Below are 14,916 nucleotides of genomic sequence, written 5' to 3'. Positions count from 1 at the left end.
TTTTTGTTTGAAAAATTTTTTTTTTTTTTTTCCCCCAAAATTTTTTTTTTTTTTTTTTTTTTTTGCACACAAACTAGAGAAGCAATATGTTTATGTTATTATGTGTCATAATATGTGAGGTCAAAAAAAAAAAAAAAAAAACAGTTTCCATTTTCGTAGAAGAAACTTTACGGTACAACAGTTTGAGGTGTGTGCTCCGGTGACCTCCAGGTCAAACGCTGTGCATGCATTCATTTTGACCCAGCAGGGATTTAGAAAGAGGAGGAAGATGGCAACGAGGGCTCATTTCTAAGTAATGGTCAGCTGGTAAAGTGCTCGGCGGTGGGCGTGTGCAAAGGCTTGAAATATGTTGAAGAGAAATGTTTGTTATCTATTCTCCTGGCCCGCTGACTGTCCAGTACCTCCCCCCTTGGGCTGTGTCATCAGCGGTTTATCTCAGGTCTTGGGGAGAGCTTCAGGAGAAAGTGGAAGGTGATGTGGTTCAGGTGGTGCCTCTATAAAGCTCATCACTGATTTGTAGGATTCATCAATACTTGGCTAGGACTCCATCACTTCTCATGACTGGCATCTTCATCTCAATCCTGGTTAGAGATCGCTGAGCTTCTGACTTCTTCCTCTGCAGCAGCAGCAGCAGTGGCGGCCATCACAAGGAACCTCTGCAGCAACCTTCTAGGCTGGTAAACTTTAAAAAGTAAATTCATTTACACCTTTGACAGTAAAGAGAGGTCATGCTTTCCATGTGCATATTCAAGTGTCGGGTTAATCATTTTGCTTTGCATGCCTCTATTCTTTATGTTTGTCAGACATGAAGATACTTGGCCGTGTGACCTTCTTCCTTCTGCTCGGGGGAATATTTGCTCAGAGCAGCCGTAATGCTAAAGTGAGTGGGAAATCCGCCAAGAGAGGTGGCGGTGGTGGGGCCCAAGCAGCCGACGCCGGCCAGTCCACCCCGTCGGCCGACGCTTCTCAAGGGAGCAGCAGGAGCTCCGGGAGGTCAGCTGACTCGAGGCAGGACAGTGCTGCAGGAAGTCGTGCAACTGGACAACAGACGGACGAGATGAGGCTGCAGCTCCTAAGGAGCGCCCAGGTGACATGCAATGACGGATCAGCGGCTGGGTGAGATGACTTGGATTTCTAACAGGCTTACTGTGCAGGTCCATTCATTACTGCTTTGCCTTTATTTTGTCCCTTTCGGTGTTTGTGCAGGTTCTACCTAAAAGAGTTCAGAGGAAGCCGCAGATGGCTGTTATTTCTGGAAGGTGAGTATTTACAAACTGGTTAAACTGGTCCCCTAAGGTCAGATGCTTTTGGCATGATGCCCCCTTTGGAATTTTGACGGGGATGTCGTCTTGTTATGTCATCGTCTGCTTTTCTCCTTTTTTGGTTGTTTCTACTGTTTTGATTGACCCAAGGGTGGAGGAAAACAATGGAAATCGTGTAAACTGACCGAAAAGTCTCGTTTGTGAGCAAGATATTTCCACACCATGGTATTTTACTTGTGGGGATGTCTAATTAGAAGAAATTATTAAACGTGCTTGCCAACTTTAGAGCGACGCAACTGTTTCACATGAGTGGACAAATGTCTATAACAAAATAAATTTGATCTGGTTGAAGGTGTTTTTATGTTCCTCGGAGGCCCGATGGGCTAAGCAGGGTGTCTCACATCGGAGTCTCCAGTATTAGTCTGATTTATTTTTAGGTGGCTGGTGCTGCTACAGCAAAGAGACCTGTGATTCCAGGTACCAAAATATCCCCCGCCTAATGAGCTCATCGGGGTGGCCCCAAACTAAAAGAGGTTGGTCATCTATCCGTACTTTGGCATGTGTGCTACACATGTTTTGTTGTTTTTGTCAGGAAAGAGGTTTATTTAGCGATTGGATATTTCTTACAGGGACTGGAATACTGTCGTCCCAAGCAGAGGAAAACCCCCACTGGCATAATGCAAATCTTGTGTAAGTAGCTGAGACCAATATCTCATTTTGCACAAGTGAAACCTTGGACTGGGATTTTTTTTTTCTTTTCTTAAATTGCCCTTGCAAATTGCCAAATTCTAATGAAGTATGGCTGATAGAAGAAAAAACTACAAGCAGCAATTCAGGCAACTTAGTTTGTAGTCAGTGACTATAATTCTAGTTGTTTAAAGAAACATTAATATGTAAAATGTGGGGGAGGTTGATTGTAGTTTATTTTGCACCCCTACTGACAAAGAAGTTACATTATAGCAGTGGGTAAAATAAATATTGAGTATATAATTTTTTATAAGATCTTTTTTTATAAGATATAATATGTACACCAACTCATCTACATACAAAATTAGCCCATAAATTTGGTTCAGGAAGTGGAACGGCACAAGGAAAAAAGCCTTGATTATCCTTTCTTAAATTAGTTTGATATTTAGTAGAAGGCTTTTTTCTTTTTAGTAATAACTACTTAAAGACATGTCTTTACATAAGCTTTCTAGACTTCTATGTCTTTTATTTCTTGTGTTTAATATTTATGTCCTGTTACTAGCTTGTAGTCTAAATTTCACCTGAATAAGTCCAATAAAAGCAGATTTAAAGAGAAAAACGTTGATTTGTTCATTTGATTCACCTCTGTACATGACAGAGAATTAATTACTTTCCCTTTGAAGGTTTTAATGTCATGAATTCTGTTACTGTCTTTAAAAACTTTATATACTAAGAGATTTTTAGCACCTTGAAGTAACTGACGTCAATGTTTACTGGACCAAACTCAAAACCAGCTCACAGTTAAAATCTGCTTTATAATTACTTTCTAGTCATGGATCAAGGTACCGACGTGTTCTTTAAACATTGCCTTATGTGCAAAAACATACAATAAAAATTAATAAAATTAAATGCATACAATTTCATCTGGTTGTTTTGACATAACTCTTGTGCTTACTTTTGACTTTATTCTGAATTGAAACACTTTTTTATGTACAAAGTCAAACATTTAATACTGGCAATATTCCTTATGGTGTGAGATTAAATCCTTCATCTGTAATGTAAAAAATGTAAATGTTGGGCAGATTCATCCCATACTGTTCCAGCGATGTATGGAGTGGCACGGGCCCTGCTCCGACCCCCGCTCCAAAAACAAGACAAGGAAAAGATAAAGTGAAAGACAGAAACACAAATGCAAGTGAGTTTCCTGATAAACGTACCTGTTTTTTTTTTTTTAAAGGACAAACTATTTTTGTTATTTACCAAGTTTGCCCCTTGTCATTAATACTGACATTTCCTTGCAGCTGAGTATTCTTTCATGGGATCCCTTATCATCCGGGAGGTCATCAAAGACCTCATTCCCAAAGGAATCAAGCAGGCCAAGGTTGTCATGCTGGCTGGCACCAGGTGAGTCTGTTTTATCGCTTGTGTTCTCATGACGCCTGCAGCTTTTGGAACCAAGTCCCCTGGATGTCCTCCATTCCTAGCTTTAAACACGAGAAGTCCTATTTTGGGTCCATCCTCTTGTCGGTAATAAAGATGTTTATAGTCATCTGTGATCAGTGACACAATGTTTATTAAAGGGCCATGCCTTGTAATGGTGAACATTCCTCTCTGGTTAGCGGGATGGTTGCAGGGACAGCACCTCCGCATCCTCAAATGAGATCCACCGTCTAAATGGGAAGCTGCTGAAAGTGATTATGAACCTCAAGGCCAGGTCATGAAATCATTCCCCGGGGTCCCTTTGCAGTGCTGGCGCGACAGGTGTTTTGCTCAACATTGAGAGGGTCGCCAGCCAGCTGGAGCAGCTAGGTACCGAGGCTCAGGTGCGCGGCCTGGTGGACTCTGGATGGTTTCTGGAGAGCAAGCAGCAGCGGTCCCCCGACTGCCCAGCGACTGTTTCCTGCACACCTGAAGATGCTATCAAGATAGGACTCAGGTAGACCCTGGAACACTTCTGACACTCAATAGACTGTCAAAGACAGACGCAATCCCTAAAATTAACACAGAGATCCTCTTTGTTTCTCTTGAAATAGTTATTTATGTTATTTCAAAGAATGTCTTGTTTCCACAGGATGTGGAATGGGGTTGTTCCGGAAAGGTGTCGGCAGCTCTACAAGAGAGGGGAGGAATGGCAGTGCTTCTTTGGTCACAGACTGTACTCTACCTTGACCTGTAAGTGCTTTGCTTCTCATAATGTTGGTACAGCATGCCACAAACCTGACATAAACTGTTCATAAATAAACTGTGGACTGACACTAATGCTCAGAAGGGGATTGGACTGTTATGCCTTCACTTAATGGTTGATGCGAAGACATGTTGATCAACAAAGTTAACCATTTTTGGTAGGAATATATCCAGGTAGATTTTTATTCAAACCACAGCACTGAGACCACATTAATAAAAGGTTCAAATGACATATATTTTAACAGCATTGCATCATAAGCTGTGTTTGTTGTTGGACCTCAGCCAAACATGACATACTGATTGATAAACTGGAAAAGTGTGATTGTCTGGCACTGTGGTAAACTGGTTCAGATCTCATTGACACACATGGACTAGTTTGTGTCATTTGGCAATTATAAATCGGAGTAGACAAAGATCACATGTGGGATTCCCCAAAGCTCCATCCTAGGGTCACTTTAATTCAGTGTTGATGTGCTTGACAATGCTTAGATGAAAACCTACTAAAATCCTTTGCAATTTACTGATGACACACAACTATATAATTCTGAGTCCCCACAAGAATACAGTGCTTTAAAGTCACTGTGACATAAATATGAATGTGTGGGTGGGTCATGATTTCCTTGAGAAGAGACAGAAGTCCCATCAAATTTGCTACTTTTGAAGCAAAATTTAACCCCCTAATGGGGCAAGAGAATTGGCTTTGTCATCCATCACTTTATTTGTGTTTGCAGATGTAGCTTTGTGTGTCAGATTTACAGGCGCGCTAGAAATGTACAACAAAGTTCTGGGTCTTGACTTCTGTATATATTTAAAAAAAAAAAGAAAAAAGAAGCAATTACTTAACACGTTAAAACTTCTGTAATTAATTAATTAATTGAAATACAAGCATCAAAGGGCCACCTCCTTAGCTTATTATTAAACAGCTGGTTAGTGCTAACCGGCTGTTTGCCTGGTTAGCACTAGTAACTATGAACTGTGTGTATTTTCTAAGTTCCTATCTTAACTCCATGTTAAAGGAAGGTCTTCCAAATTCATCATGTTTCATGTGACAGAGATTCAAAAGCTCAAAGTTGAATGTGACAGTATGTTTTTCTGACTTTTCATTTTCTTAATAATGTAAATAATGCCTTGTTGCTGAAATCTGCCATTCAAATAAGCGTGATTTAAACTTGATTGATTGAAAATTATAAAATAATAGCAACTTTCTCTCTCTCTCTCTCTCTCCTTCTCTCTCTCTTTCTCCCAGCCTGAATAAACTGCAGACATGTCTTCAGATATTGTAAAAACTTTGTTTTAAACATGTCATGTCTTTTCTTTCATTCCAAAAGAAAAGGAGTACCAAAAATGCACACTTGACTCTTCTTCTGCAGCTACAATGTATTGGTTGTATTGTCTTTTAGCTCTTTATTGTTTCTACAGCTCCACTCTTCATCGTGCAGTGGCTGTTTGATGAGGAGCAGCTGAGAGTGGAAAACATCTACATGGGCGGTCAGAGTCTGTCTGAGGAACAGTGGCAGTACATCCAGAATCTGGGCTTAGAAATCAAAAACTCCCTGACAGATGTGACGTAGGTTTTGCAACAACACTCTTTTGTATAAAACTTTAGATCAGTTGGTGCTAAAGTAAATAATTGCTCAATATTAATTACCTTTTCTTTTTTTTTTCCTTTTGGTACAGGGCTGTATTTGCTCCATCTTGCCTCTCACACAAAGTCATCACCAAAAGGTAAGAATGGACATTTAAATTCAATTGTGCTGATGTTAATTTAGCTTTGTTCTCATTTAAACTCATGTTTTCTCGGTTGCTGATTGCCATCATCCCATGTTAAAGGGTCATTAAATATTTTCCAAAAACATTTGCACGTTTGGGATATAGCAATTATTTTGTTGCACAACTGAACACGAACGAGCCGTGTCACTCAACAAAATTTCAATAAAATGTTTGGAACATTGTGGTTAGAGCAATGCAAACTGGATCAGCCAAAGCTAGATAAAAAGCCTGAAACCAGACCATGACGTTGGTGTGACAGCAGTTTCACTTGTTTCAACTGAATTTCCTAAGTTTCTCTCAAATCTTCCCTTTTTCTTTGTTAATAATTCATCCCTTCTACATCCTATCCCGCAGCAACTGGATGAGTTTCCAGGTTAAAGGCACATCTTTGCCACGGGCTCTCCACTGCTGGGACAGAAGTCTGGAGGCAATTCGCAACAACAGAACCCCGTCTAAAGGCTGCCCTTTCCACCTGGTGGACACCTGCCAGTGGCCTCAGTGTAACCCCACCTGTCCAGCTTTGGTGGACCAGGCCACCCAGCAGGAGCTTACTTTGCTCCAGATGCTGGTCGCCATGGGCCTTGACCCACAGAGGCTCGGCCTGGATCCCGAGGGAGAAGGAGATTCTCTGGTCAGCATGGCCAATAACGGTGGCTAAGTGGAAAACAAAAAACAAAAACAAAAAACAGAGGGGAAGACACAATTTAATGAAACAGAAAAGTGTTTGAAATTTAATGTAACCGTCGAAATGCTTTTACAAATCTGGTTACGATATGCTGTCCTGTTTAGCATTCCATAATGCTCCACATCTGTGACTCGGCTGGTTGGTATGTTGCAGCGTTCTGGGTTTGTGTTGTTTACTGTGCCCTCTACTGGTCACAAGAGGGAAGAGCTTAGCATCGAAAGTATTCCAGCTATCCAGGTCACAGTGGTTTGACCTTTTCCAGATGTCTGGACATAACCTAAAACACACTTTCATCCCAAAGCCCTCTAACATCCAGCATCATAGTATGAGCCTGTTAGTAGAGTTTTAACACACAAAAGTTCACATCAATGTCAGAGGCACAGATCTATTATTTAAATGATATACACTTTTATCAGATCGAAAATACTAATAAATTTAATAATGTAATCCAGCAAACTGTTCACACACACACTCTCACACACACACACACACACACACACACACACACACACACACACACACACACACACAAATAGGAAACACCACAAAATTTTGTGCACAAGGAGTCTGCTGATTTTTGATTGGCTTTGATTGATTATTTTTTAACAACTGATGTTATACTAACTTATTTATATATACTTTTACGTTTATGTGTTCTTTGCATGCCAAAATAACAGTGTTATGAGTTACTGATGTGTTTTCTTTGAAGTCACTGCTCTTCTATATTTAATCATTCAGTTTATTCTAATCTATGAAGTAACAGTGCAATTTGTAACATGTTGACGCTGTGGTGATTCACCGCTCAGTTGTTATGAGTCATTTTGCTGTCGTGCAAATTACCAACTACTACCTTCCTGTCAATAATTGCTGTCAAACATATTATATAAAATTTCTCTTTTTTTCCATTTCATTTATGGACAGATGGTTTATTTCCAAGTCACTCCTTTAGTAAAGTCAACTGATGTACATGTTGAAATAAAAAATAAAAATTTGAACCCTCGCTATGTGAATATATGCTCTATTTTATTTAGCATCTTCATGACTTCATTGTAGCATCAGGAAAGGAAATGCAAGATGTAATAAGTGAACAGGAAAAAAAAAATCCAACTTTTACTTAATTTATTGTACTCAAAGGTAAGAATGGGCTTGGAGGGCTACATTAAATGAACTGAAGTAATATAAGGGCCACATAATGGAAGGTTAAAATAAATAAATACATTTAAAAAATTATATATATATATATATATATATATATATATATATATATATATATATATATATATATATATATATAGCTAGGCAGCATGTTTCTTTGTTTGTTTTTTACCACACAATTCGTCTTATTTAATTTTTTTGACAGTAATATTACTATTTTCGTTTCGTTTCATTGGATAGACAATATTCTCTTTAGTCCTCTTATCCTCTAGAGGGCGGTGTCTTGGAAAGATGATATCTACCTGACATTAACAAATGCAGTTGATCATATTTCGGATATTAATTAAAATGCAAAATACTCTCAGTGTCCGACTTGTAACTCGAGAAAATGCAGTAATATCGTGGTGTTTTGGGTCGTCGCGCCTTTTAGAAAAAAAAAAAAAGTCTTGGATTGTTTTCCCATAATGCAACGCCGTTTCTTTCTACTTCCTCTTTCCGCCATATTGCAGAACCGGTAAGATGTCTTTTTCTGCACTCATTTACAATCTTTAAAGAATCTAAGCCATCTGTGAGATAGATATTCACTGAACCTTCCCTTTTCAAAGTGGAAGCACATAAAAATGATCTGAGAAGATTATCGACCAAGTTAATAAAGCTATTGGTGGACATTTATCCTGTTATATTTCCTCCTCTGTTCGGCCCTGGGAGTCGGTGCGTTCAAGCCGCCCGGAGAGCCATTAGTGTCCTTAGTAGTGATGGGGCTCCTTTTTTAGCATACGGAAAAACTTTTGTTCTCGCCATAAATATTTGTTTATCACACACTTCACATGCTCTTGGCAGATTTATCAACGTTACGTGTCGGGAATGTTTTTACCTGTTAGTGGAGAAGGCTAAGGTAGCTAGCATCGCTGGGTACTCAAAGTGGACCATGCTTTGCTGGGAAGCTCGGGTTTACACGGACCTTGCCTGTTTAAAATACATAATTATTGTTAGTGTTTTGACCGAGTTATATCAGGATAACATGTCTAAATAGCTGGTAAATCTTAAGTCTTTCACTGATGGTAGATGATGAGCTATTGCTATTAAGCTTGTTCTCTTGAGATGTACAGGTCATTCTGAAAAGAAAATAGTTTGTATTTTGTCTGCTGCATTAGTGAGTTAAACGATTGTCCCATGAGAATTTTTATTTTTTTTTTTAAATGTAAATATAAGAAAACTTCTGAGGACTTTTGAGATGGGGCTTTCCACAACTTTAATTTGTCTGTTTCTTGTTTGTGACTCCAGGCATCATGGTGCGCATGAACGTTCTCGCAGATGCTCTGAAAAGCATCAACAATGCTGAGAAGCGTGGGAAACGCCAGGTCCTCATCAGGCCCTGCTCCAAGGTTATTGTGCGCTTTCTGACCGTCATGATGAAGCACGGTGAGTGAGTGACAAACAGCTACGTGTGTGTATGACTGAGGAGTTCAAATGGTGGAGCCCTCCATATGTGGAGCAGAGTGTTAAAGCTGATTGTTTCCCACTGAAACCTCCAGGTTACATTGGTGAGTTTGAGATCATTGACGACCACAGAGCCGGGAAAATCGTTGTGAATCTCACAGGCAGGCTGAACAAGGTAAGTGTAGTCCTACCCTGCAGAAATAAACTGTTACATTGTCAAAGGCAGTTTCTGTAATAAATTGTCTCAGTGTTTTTGAATCGATCCACTGTGCTGCTGTATAGTCTGTGTTAAAATAGGACAGTAAAGTTAAATCCGGTGCTTCTTTGCAGATTCTGTTTATTGTGGTGTATAATTCAGCGATGTGTTTTTCTTTCAGTGTGGTGTGATTAGTCCACGTTTTGATCTTCAGCTCAAGGATCTGGAGAAGTGGCAGAACAACCTGCTGCCTTCAAGACAGTTTGGGTGAGAATCACTTTGTCCTCTTCAGACTTTCACTGGACCTGAGGGGAAAAACACGCCTCTTAAATCGGACGTTTTGATTAGATGAGCGAGTTTTGGACACTTATCAAATCTTGTGGCGTTAAGATGGACACACTTGTGTGATCCCTGCTCTGTTTTGTCTTTGAGTTTGTCTGTTTTTCCAATGACTGTCCTGATTTTTACTTAGTCCCAGCTTTTATTGGTTATGTCCCATCGAGTCTGTTAGAAATCAAAGCAGGGCTCAGCTCTGATGAAATATGGTGCTTATATCATATAGCCAAGGTTGTGTGCACAAACAAGCAGTTTGAGGTTTAGTTTTTTTTGTTTTTAATCAGCAGAAATTATTTGAAAAACAAACAATAAACTTGCGCATTACATGTTGATATATTAAGCCAGTTGGTTGGAGCCTAAACACAGTAAATGCTCACAGATGATTTAAACCTAACAGAGGTTTAAAATATCGGACTGACACATGAGAGGATTGAGGAATTCAGTAAAATGAGAACTTAGAGAAACAGATATTTCCATCACACTAAACAATTGCTATTGTGGTTTTTCTAATCTTGTGCAGCCTTACTTGGGTGGTTTTGTGTCTAATTATCAGTTTTATTACTTTATTGCCTCACTGAACTGAACTGAACTTAACTCTGCCAAGTCCTTTCTTTTTCCTGGGCTAGCAAACTAAACAAAATCTGCAGTACATATGTCATGGTTTAATGCATTTGTACAATAAAAACATTAATTTGGATATCTAAAACCTGGACAATAGAAGTCATCCTAGGTCTTTTGTTTTATTCCCTGATAATGTTCTCAGATGTATTTGCCAAAAGTGGATCTGAAAGGAATCCATTACAGATGGACACATTTTAATGATGCCACATCTACAGCCTGATAAATAGTTCTTGGTGGCTTAAGAACATTTTGTCTCTTTGAATCTGTCAGCAGCTGTTTACTTGTTTTGCTGTAAAAAAAAATCAACAAATGTTTTTAGCAGCATTTGGGTTTCCATCTTAACTGTGGGGCTTCGTGTTTGAGCATTTGTCATTAAAAAGCATAATTAATGTCAACCGAGCGATTTCAATACCACTGAATTACAAAGAGAAAAGTTCAGCTTTGAAACAGTTGACATTAAATCCATTATCTTTCCATTTAAAAAGTCATATTGTGTGATTTTGTCCATTTTCACTCCTCGGTGAGTCTTCAAATGATTCGGATATTCTCTTAAAGTAGAGAATTGACCGATAAGCATGTGCTTTCTGACATTTTGACTGTTGGAAAACATGGACCGACTAAAATCTTTAGGGCGTTATTAAAACATATTTTCATCTGCCGTTGGATCTCTATAAAGTGATAGACACACTGCCAGCACTCGCTTTTCATCTTCTGTTGATCAGTGATTCAAATCAGAATCCATCCAGTCAGCTGTAGCACCAGAACCAGGTTGATGCTGTTCATCTTTTCATCCTTTTACAATCCTGTTAACAGGCCAGTTTAATGAAAACTTGGTAATTAGATCATGCAATTAACAGCAGAAATCTGTCCTTACTTGCATGTAGAGCATTAATCACTTTATAGTAGATGCTGTTAATGTAAGTTTTTATTTACACCATGCAACGCTGATTAAATTTTACATATCAGCTTCACTTTCCTGGATTGTCTGCGAGACATCAGATATATTCTGTTAAACTTCACACTCAGCTTCAGTTCAAGACCAGAAAATCTCAACCAGCTTCAGATGAAGACGACCAGCAGGAAATTTGAATCACTTTGGCTTGGAGGGGTGATTTGACCTCTAAATATACTTAGTTCTGAATAATGTGAGGTTTTCTCCAGTGGCTCTGACTGAGCAAAGAGTACAAAAGCATGTGATGGTTGAGTTGCAAGAAATCGCAATCCTTCCCTACTGCAAGCAATTGTTTTAATTTGTAAAAGTAATCTTTGACTTAAGTATTTTGACAATTAAAAAAAGCAAAAGCAAAATTTGTACGTTTTAAACGGTTTTAAACTTGACATGAGGTTTTCCATGAGATGTGCACTTTCTCATCTGTCTAGATTTGATGCTGCAAACTGCATAATCTTTACTGCATTACTTCACAAAGTCTGGGGAAAATTAAATAATTTTTAGAAATTGTGGTGTATTTGGTTGTTTTTCCTCCTTTCCGATAACACAATGTCTCTGCTTCTCTCCGCCAGCGTTAGTCCCTCAGCTGCTAAAAATATATATGAGGTGTTGGCAGTAAGGGTGGTTGGAGCCCATCCATGTATTATTTATCAATACGTAGAGTGTGAATGCGTGGCAATTATAATAAAGTATCCTCACAAATATTGTTAGCAGGGCTTTATATTTTCTTCACCAATACTGTGATGCTGTTTGCTTTGCACCGCTCGATTTTAGGCGTATGTAGTCAAACTCTTGCTGTTCAGTCTTTCTGTTTGGGTCTGGAGTTTGACTTTTTTTTTCTTGTGGTTTTCTGAATTTGGTGTTTTTCGATCAGACCTCATTTGTTTGCAGAGGAATTCATCAATTTAATATAAGTTCAGTATTTTCATGGGGAAATATTACTAGTTTATGAATTTGAAGAAATGTTGATCAAAAATCATGTTGAGTTCAACCAAAGATTAGCATTTAAGGTGTCGGAGGGTTGCTTTAAACTTAACTAATCATCTTTAGTACATGAACGTGTCACAGTTTTTATGGAATGACTTTTATTCCTATGTATTCTTGAATGTCTTCTGTGTGAAGGTTTTATTTCACCCATCCATACTTTGGTTCTTGGCTTACTGATTCAGAAATCAAATTCACTACATATGTGAGCAACTTTGAATTTAGGTTGAACTTGCTTCATAAGCTGGTTTTACTTAAAAAATATAATTCATTTATATTTTTAAAAGAGAAATTTACCAGAGTGCCAAAGTTCATTTGCGGTTTCTCAGTCTGAGAAATGCAGAAGACACCGTTCAGTGTTTTGAGACGGAGCTGACATAGAGATGTGTGGGGGGAAAAAGTTTTTGTCATTGAAAAATGTGTAGAAACAATGTATCACGTTAAACTGGCTCCACTGTTCATTTTTTGACCCACAGTGATGATTCATATTCAGTCATATGTTAAATGCTTCTAGATTTATCACCTCGTATTCCTGGTGAAATAAATTGGGCTATGCAGCTCACTATGTTACTTGAAGTGTTTCTGAACTCCTGCCTTGTTGTCCACAGATATATTGTGCTGACCACCTCAGCTGGCATCATGGACCACGAAGAGGCCAGACGGAAACACACAGGAGGCAAAATCCTTGGATTCTTTTTCTAAAATGTAAAGAACTGCAAATAAAAACAGCCAGGAGAAAGCTGCTTGTTTTTTTGTGCCTTATTTCAACTATTTAAAAGTGCCGATGCTGAGGGGGGAAGCTGTGGGATCTTTAGGCAGGGAAGATTTTAAACTACAAAAAGCTTTGCAGCAACAGCTCATTAGGAAGTAAAACAGTTTAAATAAAAGCCTGTGGTTTTTGGTTTAGTAGGTGTTAATCTAGTTGAGTTAGCCCAACAGTTTTAGTGGAGGGTGTCCAAAAGAAGAGACTCCTGCAATGCAAAAACCCTTCCAAAAAATGTCTGTCCATCCCTCGAGGGTCCCATCGATAAACACACTAATCTCCACGATGTAGACTGAACATTTGTTGTTGTTTTTTTGTAGCTTTTCTTCCCACCGGTGGCCATTAAAAGCTGTTGCCTCTTCCCTACTCTTGCTAATCGCTTGTAAAAAGAGTCTTTTCTTTTTCTGCTCTGCAATCATCTCACCAGTGTGACCTTTTCTGCAATCCTCGGTGTATTTTGTCTTCTCCCCAACCTCTTGTACTCTGGTTACTGACCTTGCATTAAGCTGAGGGGGGAAGCAGTAACAGCCTGCTAATGTAACAGTTCTGTCCAAAAGCTCCGGCGCTAAAAGCTCACAAACAGATGGCCTCCCTCACGGGCTTACTGCACTTAAGAACTACCTTGTAAAGGGAAAAACAACTTTGTCCGTTTCTTCTGTTGAAGGTTTGGGGAAAATAAGCTCAGAGTCATTTTAAGGCTCCCTTATCGGTGAGCGCGAGGGGATGATGGAGTGTGGGTTTGAAGTAGTTTGTTTTGTTTTATACAGATGCAGAAAAAAAGTAAAATGTTTCACTTTTGTGTAGCTCCACATACAAATTTCTAAAAATCAAGTCACTGTTTAACTTTAGTTTCTATGCCTTTAAAAATAAAAACCCTTTTGAGATGTGCTTGTTACAAGATGAAAAACTGCTTCCACGTCCAGTTGTTCCACTTAAAAGCCAAAAGTTTAAACTTTAATGACATTAATGCTTCATTTTGAAGAAAAAATAAAACCAGATGAAAGGTTAAAAAAAAAGTTCTGTTTCCATTTAGTTAAATTAGTAATCGGTAATTAAAATAAATCTGCATAAAATTATATAATCAAGTTAAATATTTAAGAAAGGTCAGCCTGTTTTGTATAATTATCTTCTGCTTCTAGCATGTTCATATTTTGAATCAAATAGTTTCACAAAGAATAGAGAGGTCAGTATTTTTCATTATATGTATGTACACATCAACTGATGATATCCTAGAATAAAATCAAATAGTTTTGTTTAGGAGTGCTTTCTATGGAGAAGGAAGATTGAAGTTATTCAAAGTAAAAAATTCTGTTAAGAGAAAAACACTAGCACTACTTTCTACTGGAAAAAGGCAGCAGAAGCCACATGGATGGGTCACGATTAATGGTGCCAGTGATGATGACATGATGACTATCAACGAAATAAAATTACTGAACATGATATGGAAAAGAAAACCAGAAGTCAAAACTGACGGCAGCTGGTTGTGCAATAAAAAAAAGAATAGCAGGAGAAAACGGGGAGGAAATAAGTTAAACTTGTAAATCTTTGGGATTGCCTAAATCCCAAAGATTTACAAGAAATACTGTTAGAGTATTCAGATTTTCATAGTTTTAAAAAAAAAACAAACTTGGGGAAACAAAACTTCTTTCTGAATCTCAACCTGAGGAGGAAACTGTCAGATGACTAGCTGACTCAAGACATGTTTTGATGTACAAAATGAAGTGTTCAAACCTCACTCACCTTGTTTTCAAAAGAACAATAACAAAATGTAGTGCTGTGATTCATATTTCAATTCTGTGTCCTTGATTTCCACATTTTACCCATTTGTTCTCAATGTTGGCTTACTGACTGAATGAATACAAATGTATTCAAATATCAAAAAGG

At 38.4% G+C, this 14,916-nt stretch overlaps 2 protein-coding genes across 3 annotated transcripts; both read left to right on the top strand.

Moving 5' to 3' along the window:
- Window positions 1-474: 474 nt before the first annotated feature.
- notum2 (notum pectinacetylesterase 2) lies at window positions 475-7,588 on the top strand. 2 transcript variants are annotated; one of them, XM_015026357.1, is made up of 12 exons: window positions 475-677; window positions 804-1,116; window positions 1,207-1,259; window positions 1,700-1,795; window positions 1,892-1,952; window positions 3,032-3,144; window positions 3,251-3,353; window positions 3,697-3,885; window positions 4,021-4,121; window positions 5,553-5,700; window positions 5,811-5,858; window positions 6,258-7,588. In XM_015026357.1, the coding sequence occupies exons 2-12, from the start codon at window positions 806-808 to the stop codon at window positions 6,559-6,561; spliced, it is 1,527 nt and encodes a 508-aa protein (XP_014881843.1). In that variant the 5' UTR covers window positions 475-677; window positions 804-805; the 3' UTR covers window positions 6,562-7,588. The 2 variants fall into 2 exon arrangements, with proteins under 2 accessions (XP_014881843.1, XP_014881850.1); XM_015026364.1 differs by having other exon boundaries at window positions 475-691.
- A 586-nt stretch (window positions 7,589-8,174) lies between these two features.
- Window positions 8,175-13,011, top strand: rps15a (ribosomal protein S15a). Its single transcript, XM_015026350.1, has 5 exons — window positions 8,175-8,257; window positions 9,028-9,165; window positions 9,279-9,358; window positions 9,561-9,646; window positions 12,878-13,011. The coding sequence occupies exons 2-5, from the start codon at window positions 9,033-9,035 to the stop codon at window positions 12,969-12,971; spliced, it is 393 nt and encodes a 130-aa protein (XP_014881836.1). The 5' UTR covers window positions 8,175-8,257; window positions 9,028-9,032; the 3' UTR covers window positions 12,972-13,011.
- The last annotated feature ends 1,905 nt before the right edge of the window (window positions 13,012-14,916 follow it).

Source organism: Poecilia latipinna, unplaced genomic scaffold (assembly GCF_001443285.1).
Source record: "Poecilia latipinna isolate Pla-1442-1.1 unplaced genomic scaffold, P_latipinna-1.0 Scaffold98, whole genome shotgun sequence".
In the NCBI taxonomy this organism is placed as follows: domain Eukaryota; kingdom Metazoa; phylum Chordata; class Actinopteri; order Cyprinodontiformes; family Poeciliidae; genus Poecilia; species Poecilia latipinna.
Note: the sequence above shows the minus strand (reverse complement) of the source record. Positions and strands in the feature narration are given on the sequence as shown.

Bases quoted from the DNA above. Each gene is read 5' to 3' on its own strand.
- notum2 (XM_015026357.1), top strand. From the start codon at position 806: ATGAAGATACTTGGCCGTGTGACCTTCTTCCTTCTGCTCGGGGGAATA. The intron at 5,701-5,810 runs GTAGGTTTTGCA...CTTTTGGTACAG, and splicing joins AACTCCCTGACAGATGTGAC to GGCTGTATTTGCTCCATCTT. The intron at 5,859-6,257 runs GTAAGAATGGAC...CCTATCCCGCAG, and splicing joins CACAAAGTCATCACCAAAAG to CAACTGGATGAGTTTCCAGG.
- rps15a (XM_015026350.1), top strand. From the start codon at position 9,033: ATGGTGCGCATGAACGTTCTCGCAGATGCTCTGAAAAGCATCAACAAT. The intron at 9,359-9,560 runs GTAAGTGTAGTC...TTTTTCTTTCAG, and splicing joins TCACAGGCAGGCTGAACAAG to TGTGGTGTGATTAGTCCACG. The intron at 9,647-12,877 runs GTGAGAATCACT...TGTTGTCCACAG, and splicing joins CTGCCTTCAAGACAGTTTGG to ATATATTGTGCTGACCACCT.